A 19,144-nucleotide genomic window follows, 5' to 3' on the forward strand; every position below is an offset into this window, starting at 1 on the left:
TGATTTTATTTATTTTTCTATATTCAAAACCTTAATGAGACTTTTTTATTTAGAGTCATTGTGATCAGGTTTTGTCTTTGATACCCAATTTAGTCACACTAGCACTTAATGAGATTTTATTGACTCCTCTCTTTAATGATGAGATCAAGGTAGTAGTTTTTTAATTGAGTGTAACTAAAGCTTCAGGTCAAGATGGATTATCTGGCTTGTTCTATCAACATAATTGAGACACAGTGGGTCCATCTTTGTGTTAAGCTATTTGCAGTTTTTATAAAACTGGGTACTTATTGAAGGAGCTTAATAGGACTACTATTATTCTAATTTCGAAATATCATAATCCAATTCGCATTCACCATTTTTACTCAGTTTATGCAATTTTGTGTATAAAGTCATTTCCAAAACTGTGGTCAATCGACTAAAGTCATAGATGCATTCTCTAATTCGAGATGATTAGAATGTCTTTATTCTATATTGGGTCATTCAGGATCATATTGTGATTGCCCAAGAGATTTTTCATTATTTGAAAACTTCTCCTAGTCTACATTATACTATGCCCTTGAGATTGGATATGTATAAAGCGTATGATCAGGTTGATTGGGGTTTTTTGCGTTTGATTCTACTAAAAATGGTTTTTGCTTCACAGTGAGTACATTTAATAATACAATATATTACAATTGTGAGTTTTTCTATTCTAATTAATGGTATTCCTACTGCTCCTTTTCACCCTTTTAAAGGACTCAGGCAAGGAAATCTTCTTTCTCCTCATCTTTTTCTATTTATTTCTCAATCAATTTCCTACCTTCTATTAGATGCTCAGGAAAAGGGTCTCTCATTCAGGGTATTAAAGTCTCTCAATATGCTCCAATAATCGTAGATGTTTTATTTGCATATGATACTTTATTATTTGCTTGTACAACAAGACAAGAAGTAGATAATTTGTTAGGTATAATTCAGTCCTACACCATATCTTTATATCAATCAATCAATTTCCAAAAGTCTCACATTTTGTTTAGTAAACATACACCTATTGCTCTTAAACACGAACTTCTCAACAAGTTTCATATGCATGAATTATGACCTTCATATCATTATTTGGGTCTATCAGTACTTCTAGGACGCTCCAAACAACCAGCATTAGCAGTTGTGAAGGATAGGATTCGCTCAAAAACTCAGAATCAAAAACAAAAACTTTTATCACAAACAGGTCAAGCTACAATGGTTAGATTTGTTTAATTTGCTATTCTCACTTAATGACTATCTTTCAATATCCCAAGCAGTGTTCAGCAAAACTCAATAGCTTATTATCAAATTTTTGGTAGGGTGGTGATGAATAAGTTAGGAAAATACATTAGGTCAGCTGGCAGAAATTATGTCAATCAAAGTTCTGGGGTGATTTAAGATGTAAAGATTTTGAAAATCTCAACCTTATGTGTTTTGCAAAACAATGTTAGAGACTTCTTCATAATCTGTCTTGCTTATGGGTAAGGATTTTGAAAGAGTTATATTCTCCATGGTCTTTTTTCTAGCAGGCTAGTCAAAGGCACCACAACTCGTGGATTTGACAAAATCTATTGGCTAGTAGAAGAGTCCTTAGTTCCTATAGATACGTCGGATTCTCTTATTTGGTACTATGCACATAATGATTAATATAATATTTGATTCAGCTATAAACGGCTCATGCGTAGCTCATCTTCTCGACATGATATTTAGCCCTCCTCCGGTACACCCAGGTACGTGGAAGCGTATATGACCTCTTTAGGTCCCTCCAAAATTGTAACTTTTTTGCGAGTTCTTTATAATGCACTATCAGTCTTTGTTAATTTGGTTCGGCAAGGTATTTTACAAGATTCAAAGTGCTTGATTTGTCAATCTTCGTCAAAAACTTTGTAACACGTTTTCTTTTAGTACCAACATGCTCGCGCAGTTTGGCTCATTAGCCCTTGTGGTTATAAACTTGACCCTATTAGCTTTCTTAGTTTTGTAATATGGTGGAAAACCTTACTACAAAGGGTTCAAATGGATATAGAGGACCCTTTATTACTGACTCTGACTACACTTAGCCTAAGGCATATCTGGAGAAAAAGAAATAAATGTATTTTTGAGTTTGTATAATATGATCCTATTTTACATCACATCATATCTCTATTGATTTCAACCTATTTTATCATAGTAATATTTTTGTTGATTCTCCCTCTCAACCGCATAAGTCTTGTTCAGTTGCTACTTAGTATCTACTCGATAGTAATGTGGCTTAATCAGTTTTCCCTTACTGCTATTGTTGTAGTAGGTAGAGATAGTACTTACAAGATTGTGCATAATATTGTTATGTGAGTATGGTGTTTCACTGTTGTGGTAAGGAAGACACGTGCTATTTTGGCAGCAGTTAAAATGGCATATATTATAGATTACATATGAGACTGATTCTGCTATTGTGTATGATACACTTTATAGTTTGTCGACTATCATACTGTGAGAAATTAGAACTTTGATTATAACTATATCCGATATTTACTCTCGCATTTCAATTTTTTTTCTCGCATTTCAATTTTTTTTTCTAGTGGATTCTCCGTCAAGTAATAGTAATTTTATTTGAGAAATTTATTATCACTAGATCGATATCGGTAGACAGATTTGCATTTCTTGTTATAATAAAATTTCACTGCAAATGGCAGTCATGCAAATAACATTTGCAGGGAAAAAAAGAGACGGTAATAATAATTTAAATTTAATTATTAATATTAAATTGTATGTGACCCGTTAATTGCTTGTTTATTCTGTCACTGTAGTACTGTGCTTGAGCCCAGATCTTCATTCTAACAAAATCCATCTCTTATCTTTTTTGAATTTAATGAGATGGAGTAACCGCAACGTTTACATGTTGCACATGGAAGGAAGAAAGAAGGAATTGTAGAAGAGCCCACAACGAGCAACTCTTATCTAAACTCACTTAATATTTTCTTGAATTATTTGATTTTAGAAGTAATTTTTATCTAAATTAAGTCTACATAGACCCATATGTGTTCAACCCATAGTGTGAACAGATCAAATTCCACTACCATTCTATATTACGATTCCATATAAAATTCAATCTAAATAAGTCTTTCCCTAAATCCCAATAGAATTATGATCAAAATAAAGACCATTGTATTCGTGAAGCCAGCGATAGACCTCTCATCAGGTACTGCTGTCAAATGAGAACCAACTGAAACAAATATGCCACTAAAACCTATCAAGCATCCGAAGCATTTTCTTCAGTAAAACCAAGACTCAGCCTACGATCCCATGAAGCGTATGTGCTGGACTACCAAGCACCAAAGTGGGCAATAGCCTGGAAAAAGATAGATTTTCTAAAGTGGGCAAAGTTCTGCAGCTCATTTTCTATTTCTCTGGAAATGTCATTTTTCTTCTGTCTTTTCATTAGAAAGCATTTCCAGTATTCAGATTTTCTGTGGCAAATGCTAAAAGAAACAACCGAAAAGGAAAGACTCCACAGAATGTGATGCAAAACAACTGGCTTTGTCTTCCCAAAAAAATTTTCCTTCCGATGAAATCAATATATAATGATTACAATGCAGATATGAAGGCTCTAAAAGCCAAGGAGAAAAATTAGCTCAAATTAGATACACTAAACAAAATCTGAGTGGCAAGAACAAAACTACTTTTGATGTCCAATTAATGAAATAATTATGATCACAAAATAAAGGCTACACAAACTAGATTACATGTATGGTACCACTGTGTATAGCATGTGTGATGAAGCTGAACTAACCAAAACAAGTATATTCTATCTGCTTGGTTCGAGTTGAATGATTAAAGGTAGTGGTGGTGCTGCCATATTCTTCTTCTGTATTTTTGGTTTCCTTCAAAGGGATCAACCCAGACCTTGTCCTCTTTTACAGCTTCATTCCACCTCTTCTTAAAGATTTGAAGCTCCCATGTTGATTGTCTTCTAATCTGCTTATTCCATTTAAAATCTCAAAAAAATTAAGCAGTTGAAATCCAAATCCAAATCCAACCAGAGTCTATGATTTATGAAAGTAAATTGATAATTCAAGTGACAACAAGGAGGCTGTACACTGACAACATAAGGCAAGGTGCCAATTACACTGGAACACAGTTACTGATCATTTTACTAATGATCAAGTATAATCTTTATATAACATAACAATTTCACCAGGCTCATCACATTAACTATAAAATCATTCCATTTCCAGGTAATTAGGCTTGAGCAAAATGATAACTCTAGAATGGTCAGACTGAAGATGATAATAAATTAGAGGATTAGTCTCACCTCCATTCGAGGATCCATGGGTGAAGCACCACTTCTCTGAATATAAAGAAATAACAATAATTTGTTAAAGGTATTTGTATAAATGGAGGAGGGGGGGGACAGCTAATTACAAGGAAAGTTTACCTTGGTCAATTCTTCACTGGTTGAAGTCTACAAAAAAGAGAAGACAGGCATTAATCAACACAAGCAACCATAGATTTCAATTAGACCATTAAATAGAGCATTGTTTTTCCAAAAGATTGAAAAGAGAAAAAGAAATAGGGAGAGAGAGTAAACTGCATTCACCTTTTTTGCAGGAGGTCCACCCCCACCCAAAGTTTGTATGCCCTGATGAACAATGTACTCACTATCAACAACTCCCACCTTCTTCGTTCGATCTCCCTGTGAATTACGCCACATTTATCCAGACACATAATTATGGTTTTCAATATATATATCTCTATACATATATATGCATGTATGTATGTATGTTAATGAGACAAGTCTAAAAAACTTGATGCATATACAATGATACGCATGATTTTACATGTTCAAATGAAAGAACTGAACAGCTAGGGGACTAAACCTGGTCACAATAAGATCAGGAATGCATTACCTGCGCACAATATCCAAGTTTCATATCCATTCCCCATCCATGGACTAGATCATTCTGAACAAAAGTAGTAGTAGTTTAGACTTTAGAGCTTATCAACACTTAAAAAAGAAAAGAAGCTCACCAGACATATTGCTTAACAATAATGGCAAGTTACCGAGTAGGTAAGCAAAACGTACTTTATACATGGCAAGTTATAACTAGATTCAAATAAAAATTCATGAGATATTACTTGAGTAAACTTAGATATATAATAAAAATCTTATTAGAAAATGAAGTTAGTCAAAATAATGATAATTATCTAAAAGCTATTTATTTAAATTGAATAATTATCAAAAGTGGGCTTGAGCTATAGAATCAATGTTACCTGTATAAGATGCCAAGCACAGTACCAAGCAGATCTTGAAAATACTGGAGCCATTCCTTCCACAAACCTATAGAAACAATGTAAATAATACAACTTAGAATTTGCCCTGCACTCATACAAGAATAATATAGAATATCCTTTGACAAAAGAAGTACAATGGATAGAAATCCCATAATAGAGTTAAACTCGAGATTTATCATGTCAAATTGTGAAAATGTTTTCAGATATTTGGCATAGAATATTATTAATGCAGATTATTTTTCAAGAAATTACGTATTCAATACTGAACTTCCTTTGTCTATGTTGGCTAGTGGATTGAGGAAATCAAGGACTAAAAAAGCTAAGGCCACCATAGCCAGCAAAAGTTGTGTTATCTCCCTGGATATAGATAGCTTCACAGGTCTGCTTACAGTAAAATCAGTTGGTTTTTCTTGATTCTTTCTTTGTCCAATTGTTGTTGTTGTGAGCTCAATAAAGGGAGCTCTGACCTTTTGAACCCGTTGAGAGAGAGTTCAGATCTCAATTTAAATGAAATAAATCTGCTTATTTTATTTCTAATTTTTCAGCAATATATATAGGGAATAGTGTTACTGTTTAACACAATTCTATTAAGATACGAGTCCTAAGGAATAAGAAAATTAAGAGACAATAAAATAATGTAATCCTAAAATAAAAAATAAAACAATCTAATTCTAAAATAAATCAAATATTTCGCAATCAAATCCTAAAATAAATCAAATACTAAAAAAGAGTTCATAACATCACTCCCCCCCAATGTGAGGGCTTGTCCTCAAGCTCAAAGGTACATTGAATTAAAACCTCTGGACTGCTTCTTAATCACCCCAATCATCAACCAGTGACCAAAATAGCATCTTACATTGATAACCGCAATATAACGTACATCACAGTTGTAACACAGCTCCTCGCACGTCTATCCGCCATTTCACCTTTAATCGATCTATTTGCCGTAGGGCCCTAAGTGCTATTGTTGTGACTAACTATGGATACTATCGGGATATTGGTGCTTTAGTTTTGGAGTAAAGTAGACGATAAGGGTGCATATTGTTTATTCCCCACCCAGGTTGGTGAAAAATTTCCTATAGCTCCATTTTGCATCAAAGTCTTGTCTTTTTTCAAAAGTCCTTACTAAGCTCATGGCCGTTGCAAGATTGGGTGGATTTTGAAGTTCCACATCCATTCTAATCAATTCAGTTAGATTGAGTGCAAAGCCTGAAATTTGTGTTTGTTTCAAGTTGGCCAATTCACCCAAAGGATTATTTCCTAGTGGGCGTCCAAAATGCAACTGGCAATAGTTTCCAATTGTGTCCCAAGTTATTCCTGGTTCTTCCTTTCCTAATTTGAAAATTCATAACTGAGCCTCTCCAATAATGTGGAATGCCACCAATCCCACTTTGTCGGCCTCTACAGTTCTTTGATTGTGGAAAAATTGATCACAAAGATTTAGCCACCCAATGGGTCCTCTATGCCATCATAAGTAGGAAAGTCCAACTTAGTATAGTTGTAGCTCTAGATCTAACATCAACCGATCTTCAGTTCTCTTTGGAAAATTTGATTGGTTGTTGTTGCTGCTGCTTGTTCCCATTTCAGAATCTTGGTTCTTCCTTTGTTCAGCCTCTTGAACCAAAGTTAATGGCTTAGTTAAGGTCTCAAGTAATTCTCGAATCTCTCTTTGTTCTTGACATTGTCGGTAACATTCTTTAGAGATTTTGATATGGGTTTCTAACTTTTGTTGTAGATAATTTTGATCTCTTATGATGCTAGGCTCTGATACCAATTTTTTATCTCCCCTGGATATGAATCAGATCACAAGTCTGCTTACAATAAAATCAGAGTCCAAATCCAAAACCGTTGGTTTTCCTTGATTCTTTCCTCTTCCCTCACCCAATTGCTGTTGTTGTTGTGAGCTCAATAAAAGGAGCTATGACCTTTTAAACTCGTTGAGAGAGAGTTCAGATCATAATTTAGGTGAAATAAATCCGTTTATTTTATTTCTGATTTTCTAGCAATATATACAGGGAATAGTGTTACTGTTTAACACAATAATATAGGAGTCCCAAGGAATAAGAAAACTAAGAAATAAAATAAAATAATCTAATCCTAAAATAAAGGATAAAGCAATTTAATCCTAAAATAAATCAAATACTTAGCAATCTAATCCTAAAATAAATCAAATACTAGAAAAGAGTCCATAACAAGTTGCATGTAAAAAATTAAGCTTCAGCAAAGAAATTGTCAAAAAGTTATTATTACCCAGAATCCAGCCAGATAGCTATGTAAAGCTAAAATAATAATGATCACAACAACAACAAGAATAATAATAAAGGATGACCAATACAATAACTTACCCAGTGCATGGAGGCCCCTCACTGGCATCAGAACATTTAGTGCTGCCTCTGCTGTCATAGACTCTTCTGCAAAGACATTCCATATCAGCATTAGCATTACTATGTACGTTTTAATTAACAGTTTCAAAAACCACCACACTTACCTATGAAACTTCTTCATTCTGGACCGAATGGTAATTCTATGATGTATATCAGTTGAATTAGGGTCTAAAGCTGGCTGAGATATCTCCAGCCCTTCAGATCTTACAATTTCCAAGTATCTAGCCCAAAAAAAGATTAAAAAAAATAGAAAAGGAAAAAACAATAATAAGAAGAAAAGAATAAAGAAAGAAAGAAAAACTACTATTAATCCAAATTGTTCTCCTATAGAAAGTAAAAGAAAAACATTAAACATGGTTGCGAATACAGGTCCTGCATAATTGAGGAGAGAAGGAGAAATAGCAGTGGATTGCACCCAGACATGATCAAATGACAAAAACCAAAATTTGGAAGACTCCAGAGAGGAAAAGCAGATGATTCCAGGGAGACTTTCTGGATATATTAGTAATCTAACTATTAATGAACACTGCACTGCTATCCTCAACACTCTAGATACAGAATAAAAAATCACCTAAAATAAGAATAATGCTAATCTTTTGGAGGAATGGAAGGTCATAAGGCAATTATATACCTTCAAATTAATAATACATTTACATAAGTAGTTTACAATGTTCTCAAAGGCCAACAATATGAAATACATTTCAGGGTTGAATATCCAACAAGCAAATTAGTTTACCTTCCAGGATGAAAATTCGCAACCCCTAAATCTTCATCCCATAGAAATATGTAATCATAGATTGACACAACAGCTGGATGCAGAAATCGTTTTGCAAACCACCTAAGACAGCAAAAAAGGAAAGGAAAAAAGAAACCACGCCAATTTAAACAAGTATTAATACTGAAGCTAGTTTAATAAATTTAGAAAACATAAAAATGGACTCAAACATAAACAATAGCTGTGAGCAATTTCAAGTTGAATCCTTCATCAAGTCATCTAGGAAATGACACAGGTTGAATACATATCCAATGAAATATGAATAATGAAAACAAAGTGTCTTAGGCAATTCAAACACCGTTACTTCTAACCTAAAATCAGAAGGCTTTTATTTATTTGTTTATTTTCATATGGTTTGAAACATGGATAAATTAAAATGGACAGCTTTCAGGCATGACAATAACTCTCTCATGCTTAAATAATCTAAAGCCAAGGGGGTATAATGAATTAACCTATGAAATCCTTCTTTTCCGCATAAGTAAAATTGCTATTAGATAAATACCAAAATAAACCTAACAATTATGTCCAGGTTAAATAAAATATTAAAAGAATTAATGTATCAAGATCAACCTTACCACTTTGTTTGGTTCTGAGCAACTATGTGTATGGCCTTATTGCTCCATGTAAGATCCCACCATCCATCCACATTGCCATCATAATGGAATAAAATAACTGTAAAATTCTCTGGAAGAAACTGAATTCAATGAAATTAGGGGGACAAAAGATGTTCAATCATGGAATGTGAAAAATTACATAAGACAAAATAGGATACCTTTTGGACAATGACATCAACATTATGCTTTTGCTTAATACCGACGGGAATAGCCAGCAAGTTCCGACGGCTATAATTATCAACCTGGATTCATTTGTCATAACAAATAATGAATAATGCTAAAGCATATGACCAATTGAAAATATAAAGATCAGTAAACAATGCTGCTCAATCAACTAATAGAGTCAAATGCTATTACATCAATCAATAAAAAGTTTTCTCCATGATAAATAAGAATAAATACATCCAGGATGATGACCTTAAGCTGATGCCCAAATATATTAGGAACTAATACCAACCTTTGACCTTGAACTACTTGTCAACCATAGAGGCTTTAACTCCAAATCTGAACTAGCTCGTATGATACCCGTAGGCAAAGCACCCAACATTCCCGAAGCTAAAGCTGATTCCTAAATTAGAATAACAGAAACACCTTAAAATAATGACAAACTCAAGCACATTCAGTCATGGGAAATCAAACAATTAAATTCTAAAAATTCATGCATTCGTAAAATTCAACAGATATGAAGAAGTGAGGTTGTAGCCCATTTTCCTACCTCCCTCTCCCCCTCCTCTCTCTCTCTCTCTCTCTCTCTCTCTCTCTCTCTGTGTGTGTGTGTGTGTGTTCTAGAAAGAACCCAGGCTGTATCCCGTAAGTTTCAAAATCAATAATAATAATAATAATAATAATAATAATAATAATAATAACATTAATAATTTGGCAATTTGAATGGTAGTTCTACAATTACCTTTAATGTGTCAAATGGGTACAACTTTGATTCCATCTGAGAACAGAAAAAGAATAGAAAAAAAATGAGCAAACTTCCACCAGGAAACAAGAACAAAGACAAACAAGGTTAATGGAAGCATCATTCAGTACAAAGAGCTAAACCAATTTTGAAAAATACTACCAGCGGAAGCTGCTCTAAGTTTTCATAAAAATAAATCCATCAGTGGAGATGTTATTATGAACTATTAACTGATGATTATATTACAAGATGAATAATCTAACTCAAACTTAAAAGTGACATGAAAACAGTAGGAACAGGATCTCAGTATTTATATTCCAATTTGAAAATTACTTAAACCAATCAATCAAATACCATCAACAGCACTGCTTTACTACATAAAAGTACAATACAAAAATAAACTGAGTAAAAATAATCTATAAATTGACTAGAAGTCAATCAGAAGAAGATTTTGTGTGCCATTTTGTCCATTTTAAGTTGCACTATTTAGAAATGCAAAGGGACCTATACCTGTGTATGCTGATATTGATAAATTGTGGTTCTATACACAATGAACAACATCACTGTAAACAGCACTCCCATAAGTGGCAGCCGCTTCATTTTTAATCCACATTTTCCCTACATCAGGATCAGAAAATCAGATAAATGTCAAGGGTAGAAGGTACCAGTATTTACTGAAGCCGTATATTGTAAGCTGCTTCCAGTTTTACAATTACACATAAGAAAAAGACAATAGACCATACCCCATCAAAGAAGGCATTCCTTTTCAGTGATGGTCTGAGTGACGTCATAGACACCCAGGAGTTTTATAATCTTCTCATAACAAACTGCCCATAATAATGCACAATAAGTTGAGACTATATCCAAGGAAATCCCAACCAAAAGTATAATAATTACTTCATTTTCCAATTCAAATATATATATATAAAGGACAGTGAGAGAAGTTTGCAGTTACATTTTGCAAACAATAATGTCCTACAGAGAAATAAACTTAAGCTACCAAAGGAAATTTAGATGCAGTTTTGCAAGTTTTTTATGGCTCCAAGTTGTATAATTTCCTTTTAACGGGAAAAAGGTTGTGTAAGTTCACGAGTCACTTGTTATTTACAAACCCAGATACTCAGTATCCTATACTCAATAGAAAAACTTTGCCCAAGCTTGAACTATGAATTCCTTTTTCTTCTTCATTCACAATATATGACATGAGAAGGATTAAATCTATCCACTTATGAGCCTCCACCTTCACTGCAACACTAATAGGACGCTGTTAGTAGAGAAGAAATTTGAGGAAAGTGGGAAATACTAACAAAATATAAAGTCTTTAGCGTGCTCAAGTGCATGCAAGCGTGAAGTGTCGGTGCAATGCAGAGAAAGGATCCCCAGGTTTAGTCATTAGGCTAACAGTAAACAGATTTTCAAATCTAAAATTAGATTAAAAAAGATCGAAGACAGGGGGAAAAAAAAATGAAAATCCCCCTCCCCCCACCCCAATGAAGAAATAACCAGCGGCAGCTAAACAAAGTCGTCCCGTCCCCTCCTGAAATGCCCAACATTTTCCCGCAAAATGAAACAAATCCTAGCCAATTTTTTTGAAAGCTCTTCTCTTTTTTTGGGGAAAAAAAAAGAACAAGAAAATAGGCTTTCTTCGGGTTTGATAATCCACAGAGAGAAAAAAAAAAAAAAAAAAAAAAACAAAAAACAAAACAAAGATAGAAACTACTGGCATCGCCTATAGATCTAACCTCCAGAAACAGCTATTGCTTGCTCCTCGATTCGAGAAGTGAATATCGCATACAAAAAAAGGGAAAAAAAACTATAAACTTCCGCAAATGTAATATGAGCAATCAAACTTCACTCCTGAGTATAAACAAGAGCATTCTTAAATTGAAAACAAACAAAGAGAATTTCCAGAACTGTACTAAAAGAGTATCGGATTGTTCAGTGCAAACAAGTGTAAAACAGCAAAAAATCACATTCGATACGCCAAAAAAAGAAAAAAGAGGATGACCAACCTTTTAAAGTTTCTCTATAATAAAAACAAAAGGTGCTAGCTGGAATCAGGCAGGTAGCTCGCCGAAATGAGAAGGAAGAACAGAAAAAAAAAGTATCGGATACAGTTTCGGTGGCGACGAGCGGAAGATTGGCAGAATCTAACAGAGATATAGACAGAGAAAGGATTAAAGCAAGAGACTTTGTAAGAGAGAGGATGAGAAGAAGAGAGAGTCGAATGACGAAAGTTTAGGATTCGCCACGTTTTCAGGGACTTGTAAGACTGTTGAGGCTGAGGAGTTTATAAATCAATAAACAAATAAATATTTTCTTATGATAAAAATTAAATTAATAAAAATATTTTCTTAATACAAAATTGTTTATTTTTCAACAATTATTTTTTGAGATTTTTTTGTCATTTTTTATCTCATAATTAAATAATAAAAAATAAATTATATTCAGTAAAATATTTTTAAACGTAAATTATCTTCAGCAAAACAATGGAGATATAAATTATAAAATTATTACATTGTACCCATTAAATATACACAAGATTAAAATATTCACATAAAAATTAAAATAAAATTAAAATATATTAAATTTTTTATTAATTTTATTATAATATAATTGATTTAATTGTATCATCTAAATATATTCTTATGTGAAGGATAAATAGACTTTTTTTCTCATCCTCACAAGAGGAAATGACAGAGAGATTTGAATTATAAAGCTATAAGAAAATTGAAAAGTATGCATCACAAGTATGAAAATGACAAATAATCAAATACTAATGAGTTGTTTTGAATGAATGATGTGAGATTTAGGAAAAAAAAATTGTGGGATAGGTGTACATCTGTATTTTTTTTAGTGATATATAATCACTACTTGCTACAGTATTATATGTCGTTATAGTATTATAGCAGAGTCATACATATGGATGTACTACTTTTTTTTTTCTATCATCGACTATTTAATTTTTTTCGGCGCTTATACTGATATGATCTCGAATGTAGAGAGATTTGTTCTTCCACTAATCCATCAAGTTAACGTGGTAAATCTTTTTCCGTTGAATTCGAACCCTATTCTATTCAATTTATTTAAGTGTAATCTAAACTGCGTGTTATAATACAGTCTTATATATTAAATTTTGATAGAATTATATGACCTGATTTTTTCGGATCGAGTCCATTGCGTTCCAAACGATTATAGGAAGTTATTTCAGTATCGATTTTAAAATTTTACATTTGAGTCTAATAAAAAAAATTATTATTTTATTATCAACTTAAAAGTAAATTATAATAATAGGGTAAATAATGTGAATTTGAAGCTTGATGATCATGTGCATCTCGGGAGCATGGACAGCTTTAATTGAAATTAATCTCACCCACAAATGAATTATATAAATTTAAATTTTAGAATAAGAACTCAAACAATAATAACTTAATTTAAAATGAGATTTTCAGTGGGCTACATTATAAATAGATTAAATTAATAAGAGGAATTAATTGAGTGGGTGCCCAATCTTCAATATGAGGTTGGATGCTTTTTCTCTTTTATTATTATTATTATTTTTTATTATAAAATACTTTGGGTTCAAGAGTTGTTGGATTTAGTTGTTCCTGTGACAAATTATTATTATTTAATTTAATATATTAAAGTCATTTTTTAATATTATAATTCAATTAAGGGATAAAATGAAGGAATTTATATTAATTATCTATTCAAAATAATTCATCTTTTTTTAATTTTCCTAATTTCACCCAAAAACAACAAAAAAAAAAACTTATTTGTACAATTCAACAGATCACCAAATATGAATTCCTTCATATAAAAACATAAAATGAAAAACTCAATTTTAATTTTACCTATAAAATTTTTATTTTAATTTTACCTATAAAATTTTTATTTTAATTTATGAATTTTAAGCGCTAAATAATAACAAAACTCAATAAATAAAATGTCAATTTTTTTTTTGAATCATTCAGTGGAAAATCAACAGCATGAAGACAAAGAGTGTCTAAAAGTCTGTCCCAAGAGTTAACTAAAAATCTATTATTGTTCATATAATGAATGGTGAAGTCAAATCAAACATTGTCATTTTGAAGAAATATTAATTCTGATGATTCTAACCTCAAAAGGCTTTCATTTGTCCCATTCAAAAGTCTGGTTCAAATTTTTCTTCTTAAATATCTAAAAAAATGTTTTATAATATATTTTTTTTTCAATTTTGAATATGTTCAACTTAATTGAATTTTTTTTTTCTATAATGTCTTAAACAGTTGTATCAAGTAAATTCTAAATCTAATACTTGAGATGAATCTGTGCAATAAATTTTTGTGGATAATAATATGTGTATTATCTTAAAAGATAATCTGACAAAAAGTGATGATTTAAAAGCTATATCTTATGATGTAAGGAACACTTGATAACTTAGCAATCAAAAGAACCAAGAAAATCAATTTCTTACACCAAAATCTTCACCATTTCAATTGATTGATTATTGATTGCGGCATTGTCTCAAACACATGATGATGGGTTTTGTTTCAATTTATCTTGCAGAATGTTAGGGTGTCCACAGAACCACTGTAAAATAAGAATTTCGGCCCAATGAACTGAGCCCAAATCCACTTTTTTTTTTTCATGTTTATCCTCACATTCATGTTTATCCTTATTCTATGCTTTCCAAATTCCCAGAATCAGATTCAAAAATTTTCATCGTTTTCCCATTTTTATACCCGAGTCTTTTTATTTTATCTTTGAATTCTTTAAATACTGGATAATTAATATTCACCCATCATTACGATATTTTAACATTTTAAAAAATTTACATCAACACTGTTTTTCCAAAACCCTCATGTTAGGCCTGACAATAGTAAAAGAAAGAAAAAGACTGATTCTCTGTAATTGCTGTGAGTGTTGCAATGATATTTACACAACCGTAAATTTTCACCAGATGACGATTTCTGTACATGAAAATATCCTACAATGCTTGTTACACTGAGAACCTACAACAAAAAAGTGAGCTTGCAAAATGTTGACACAAGAACAAGAACAATATACAAACATGGTCACCTAGCTCTAGTTCTCTTTCTTCCTTTGGGTGGACTCCGTTCAGGTGATTGCATAGTGCTTCTGCGGCCAGCTTTTCTTGGCCGGCCGGAACCTTTCTTTGTCATGGTTACAGACTCTGCTGAAGGAAGAGACTGAACATCACTTGGTTTTTTAACTGTATTTGGAGTCTTTGCAATGGTGTTCCCAGATTTGGAAACCTTTCCTAACTGTTTGCGATTAACAGGCCGAGCACTGCGAGGTTTCCCAGGAAGATGAAGCATTGATTGTGTGGTTGAGAGGAGTGTAATAGTACTCTTGCTGATATAATCCTTTAAATGCTGTCGCAAACTTTTCATTACAATGTCTCTGAGAAGTAGTGCAGACTTGTATTCGCGCGTAGTCTTGGAATAGAAGACCAAGGCATTGTTAGCAAGTAGCAGCAGATATCTGTAAACTTCTTTAACTGATGTAACAGAGCCATTCGCAATCCTTGATCTTAATGTATCAAAATCCATATGCTGCAAAATCATTTTCTTGTATCTTCCCCTCTTCTGTTACAGAAGATCAAGAAACAGCAGAAGTCAGCTGATTCATACATGAGCAATGGCACAAAAATTGAAGTGGCAAGAAAAAAGAGACAACAAAATGCACCATCTACAATAGAAATACCGAAACCAACTTCAGAAAGTAGAGTAGCATCTATATATACCTGGCTATCAAGTCGTCGTCGAAAGACAGAGGCACATTTATTCTCTGCAATAGAATTAAAAATTTCCATGAGATTAGGAGCGACTCCATCCTTGCTCAAATCCCTGCTTTTATCATCAATTTCGAAACCTCTGCCAGTTTGACCAGAACTGCTGGTTGAATTCTCTTTGCAACGAGCAACTGATAAAACATCAGTTGAACCCCAAAAATCACTTTCTCCAACACTCCCTTCCTTAACATCCTTACTACAACTTTTCCTCTTTCTCTTCCCTCTCCTCCGCCTTATACTCCCTCCTTGGCCCATACAAAAGGCCTCTGCAAGAGTTGCTATGTTTGAAACTTTCTCTTGTTTAGGAGATAGTGGAACTTCTGGTTTCGTTTCAACATCTTCAACTGATGCAGATGCGGGAACCTGACATTCAGGGGACCAATTTGTCCTGGTTTCCTGAGTGAAACTCCCTGCCGATAGTCCATCTTTTGATGTCTCTTTACTGGAAGATTCAACTCCATCAGATTTCTGAAACGGTACAAGTGATTCAGTCTGACTGGAGTCATAACCAACATTGCTGTCATTTATTCCCTCAGCCTTGAGAAATTCAAGCTTTGATTCCAGTGACCTGAAATACACCAAATGCAAAAATGGTTAGATTAGAACAATGCACAACGCAGAGTTGCAGAATAGATTACCGACCCAATTGAGTCTTCAGAAACTTCTAAAGCTCGCCTTAACTCTGCCATTCTCTGCTTTCGTAACTCCTCAAACAAAGCTCTAACAAATACATAAATTTAAGGATTCAATCATGGAAAAGTTATACATCAATTTTGCTAAACCCTACAACAAAAGGTAAAAACAAGGAAATAGAAACTAAAGAAACCCTAAATACAACAGATTTGCATTACCCAAAAAAAAAAAGTCTACTTACTTGGATCCAGAAAAACGCTGTTGCAAGTCCTCATACTTGGCTTTACATACCTGTAATTGGCACACTGTTCCATTACACTCAAGATTGCCCAAAACAGAGACACATACAGAAGAAATGAATTTTCCGCATTTTCACAATGGCTGGCTTCATTAATTACTTTGAGGAATTATGTTCAGAATTAATTAGAAAAACCACCTCAGCTTCATAAGCTATGATCACGTGGGTTGCATGTGACTAAGAATTAATATAGTAAGAAGAATTTGGTGGTAATAACATTTCTAACTTAGCTTGGAAGTTGGAAGTCTGACAAGACCAATGCCAGTCAAAGTCAAGGGTAAGACAACCTATGTCACTTTCAAGTTTGTTTCCAACCAAAGAGAACTCGCTATGGTTTTTTTTTTTTTTTTTTTTTTTAATTATTTTATTATGCCTCGAAGAAAATAAGAAATTTTCTTTCCAAATGTGTTTCTCCAATAATGGCAGGGTATTTTCGACATTTTGCATGCAATAGGCACTAGTCTACAAAAAACAACGGTTAAAAAGGAATAAAGACCAAAAAACAAGACCAACGTTGCCATGTCCGCATAATAGAAGAAATGGAATTTTTTTTTAGCTTTTATTTATACAGTACACAGCAAAATTTTAAAAAATAATAATAATAATTGATTAAATAATTTTTTTTCTTGAAAACAAAGATCGTTTAATCAATTAAAAAATAAAATAAAATAAATAACCTCAGGTGTGAAAGTATACGGGCAAATGGATCGGGCTCGAAGCTCGGCGGCGACCAAATCCCAATCTCGGGTACCATGCCGGAGCACTGCCCCACCCAACAACAATTCCTCCCATGTGCCCCACCTACTTGCTACCACCTCTGTACTCATCTCTCACCGTCCACGCGTACGCCTAAAGATCAATCCACCACCACCTCCTCCTCCTCCTCCTCCTCCTCCTACCCACCCCTGGCTAACTTTAGCCAACACCGCCTCAAAAATTTGATAGAGAAGGGGAAAAAAAAAGAGAGTACGCAGAGAACCAAAGAAAATAATATAGAAGGAAAGGAACGAAACACAACCCTAATGGAAACCCAGAAAGTAAAGGTCAAACAAGCGAAAACCGCCTTATGGGTATTGGAATGAATAAAAAGGCGGTTTCGAGGGAAAAGACAGGCGAGTTTTCTTTTTTTGGGTATTGTTTAGGTTTTTGTGTTCGACAAAAAGAAAAAAGGTTTTGTGTTTGTTGGTTAGGAATAGAAAATTAAAAAATTCACAGGGAATTGAACTACAATTGCGTGGGACACGGGGTCGACAGATTCTTCTTCATCTGTAGAAGGGAAGAAGAAGAGAAACAGAAAATATTAGAATGGAGATAGATAATACGAATTCTGTTTGGACACAGAGAAAGATTGAGAATTGGGAACGTTGTTATGAGAAAAACATGGATTTTTCAAGCGAATTTTTAGAATTTTTTTTAAAGAATGAAAAAAAGAAAAAAAAAATTATATTCTTCTCCTTGTTCTCTCTCTATACACTGGTTGGCCTTTATCTTCGCTTATGTATTCACTTTATTCTACGAAATGGCGATTATGTCCCTTGATGACTTCGTGTATTTGAATGTGGGTAAGGATAAAAATGTCATTGGATTAAGAGATCGAATAAGGGATGGATGTGATCTTTGCTCTTAATTAGTGTGATTATTAAGCATTTATAAGAATGAAATTTAATAATTTTTTAATTTTATTTGATATATTAATTTTTAAAAAATATTATTTAATTTTAAATTTATTAGTGTTACTATATAATATTAAATAGAATTTAAAATCCAATAAAAATACTTAATATTCAATAGAATTTTCAGGGGTGATCAGAAAATAAAATCGCTCATTTATTAGCTAGAGAATTTATTCATTATAATAGATTCTACTATAAGATTTGGATTAACATTCCTGATTGTCTCTTGAATTATTATTTTATAAGATAAATAATTTTTTTTTTAATTTAAAAAAAATAGAAATACTTAATATAAAATTATTAGATTTATTTTTTTATATATAAAATCGATGTTACATTACTTCTGAATATATAACTAGTCAATTGTTATGCAAGCATTAACGAGAGACATTAATTAATTTCAGTAATCATTTGGATATTACAATTTAATTAATGAAAAATAATTATTGTTTGGTATTATTACCAAAATCAAATTGTTATTTAAAAGTTAATTTAGAACAATTATTTTACTTTTAATTAATATTTATAGTAGAAGTTATAGAAAATTGAATAAAAATTTATCCATTTATATTGCAAAGCTGTTTACAGATTTTTTTTTAAAATATAATGTTTATATTTAGAAAATTAATGACATGTAAAGTACCTTTAATAAAAAAAGAAAATTGCATCATTTTTTAAATATAATTTTTAAAAATTTTATTAATATTTTAAAATTTTTATGAATTATTATTATTTTTTAAATAGATCACATAAATATTGGCAAATTTAGGTAAGAGTTATGATCGGACTTTG

At 32.5% G+C, this 19,144-nt stretch overlaps 2 protein-coding genes across 12 annotated transcripts; both read right to left on the bottom strand.

Moving 5' to 3' along the window:
• Positions 1-3,521: 3,521 nt before the first annotated feature.
• Positions 3,522-12,223, bottom strand: LOC110605103. Of its 4 annotated transcripts, none has more exons than XM_021743424.2 (16): positions 11,964-12,223; positions 10,695-10,778; positions 10,462-10,569; positions 9,952-9,987; positions 9,502-9,612; positions 9,203-9,286; positions 9,006-9,124; positions 8,392-8,493; positions 7,760-7,876; positions 7,617-7,682; positions 5,251-5,317; positions 4,887-4,940; positions 4,577-4,672; positions 4,415-4,441; positions 4,292-4,327; positions 3,522-3,954 (listed from the first exon to the last, which is right to left on the bottom strand). In XM_021743424.2, exons 2-16 carry the CDS (start codon positions 10,740-10,742, stop codon positions 3,811-3,813), a joined length of 1,215 nt encoding a protein of 404 aa, XP_021599116.1. In that variant the 5' UTR covers positions 10,743-10,778; positions 11,964-12,223; the 3' UTR covers positions 3,522-3,810. The 4 variants fall into 4 exon arrangements, with proteins under 4 accessions (XP_021599116.1, XP_043808306.1, XP_021599117.1 ...); XM_043952371.1 differs by having other exon boundaries at positions 10,695-11,196; XM_021743425.2 differs by lacking the exon at positions 11,964-12,223 and adding an exon at positions 11,694-11,934.
• Positions 12,224-14,813: 2,590 nt separating this feature from the next.
• On the bottom strand, positions 14,814-18,153 carry LOC110605525. Of its 8 annotated transcripts, none has more exons than XM_021744142.2 (5): positions 17,357-18,153; positions 16,623-16,672; positions 16,391-16,468; positions 15,701-16,316; positions 14,814-15,539 (listed from the first exon to the last, which is right to left on the bottom strand). In XM_021744142.2, exons 1-5 carry the CDS (start codon positions 17,504-17,506, stop codon positions 15,009-15,011), a joined length of 1,425 nt encoding a protein of 474 aa, XP_021599834.1. In that variant the 5' UTR covers positions 17,507-18,153; the 3' UTR covers positions 14,814-15,008. The 8 variants fall into 8 exon arrangements, with proteins under 8 accessions (XP_021599834.1, XP_021599835.1, XP_021599836.1 ...); XM_021744143.2 differs by having other exon boundaries at positions 14,814-15,542; positions 17,376-18,152; XM_021744144.2 differs by having other exon boundaries at positions 14,814-15,542; positions 16,623-16,686; positions 17,376-18,152.
• Between the last annotated feature and the right edge of the window lie 991 nt (positions 18,154-19,144).

Source organism: Manihot esculenta, chromosome 17 (genome assembly GCF_001659605.2).
Source record: "Manihot esculenta cultivar AM560-2 chromosome 17, M.esculenta_v8, whole genome shotgun sequence".
Lineage (NCBI taxonomy): Eukaryota > Viridiplantae > Streptophyta > Magnoliopsida > Malpighiales > Euphorbiaceae > Manihot > Manihot esculenta.

Bases quoted from the DNA above. Each gene is read 5' to 3' on its own strand.
- LOC110605103 (XM_021743424.2), bottom strand. From the start codon at position 10,742: ATGACGTCACTCAGACCATCACTGAAAAGGAATGCCTTCTTTGATGGG. The intron at 5,318-7,616 runs GTAAGTTATTGT...TTGTTTCTATAG, and splicing joins GAGGGGCCTCCATGCACTGG to GTTTGTGGAAGGAATGGCTC. The intron at 4,941-5,250 runs GTAACATTGATT...ACTTTTGTTCAG, and splicing joins GTGCTTGGCATCTTATACAG to AATGATCTAGTCCATGGATG.
- LOC110605525 (XM_021744141.2), bottom strand. From the start codon at position 17,506: ATGAGTACAGAGGTGGTAGCAAGTAGGTGGGGCACATGGGAGGAATTG. The intron at 16,469-16,622 runs GTAAGTAGACTT...TGTATTTGTTAG, and splicing joins CAGCGTTTTTCTGGATCCAA to AGCTTTGTTTGAGGAGTTAC. The intron at 16,317-16,390 runs GTCGGTAATCTA...GGTGTATTTCAG, and splicing joins GTTTCTGAAGACTCAATTGG to GTCACTGGAATCAAAGCTTG.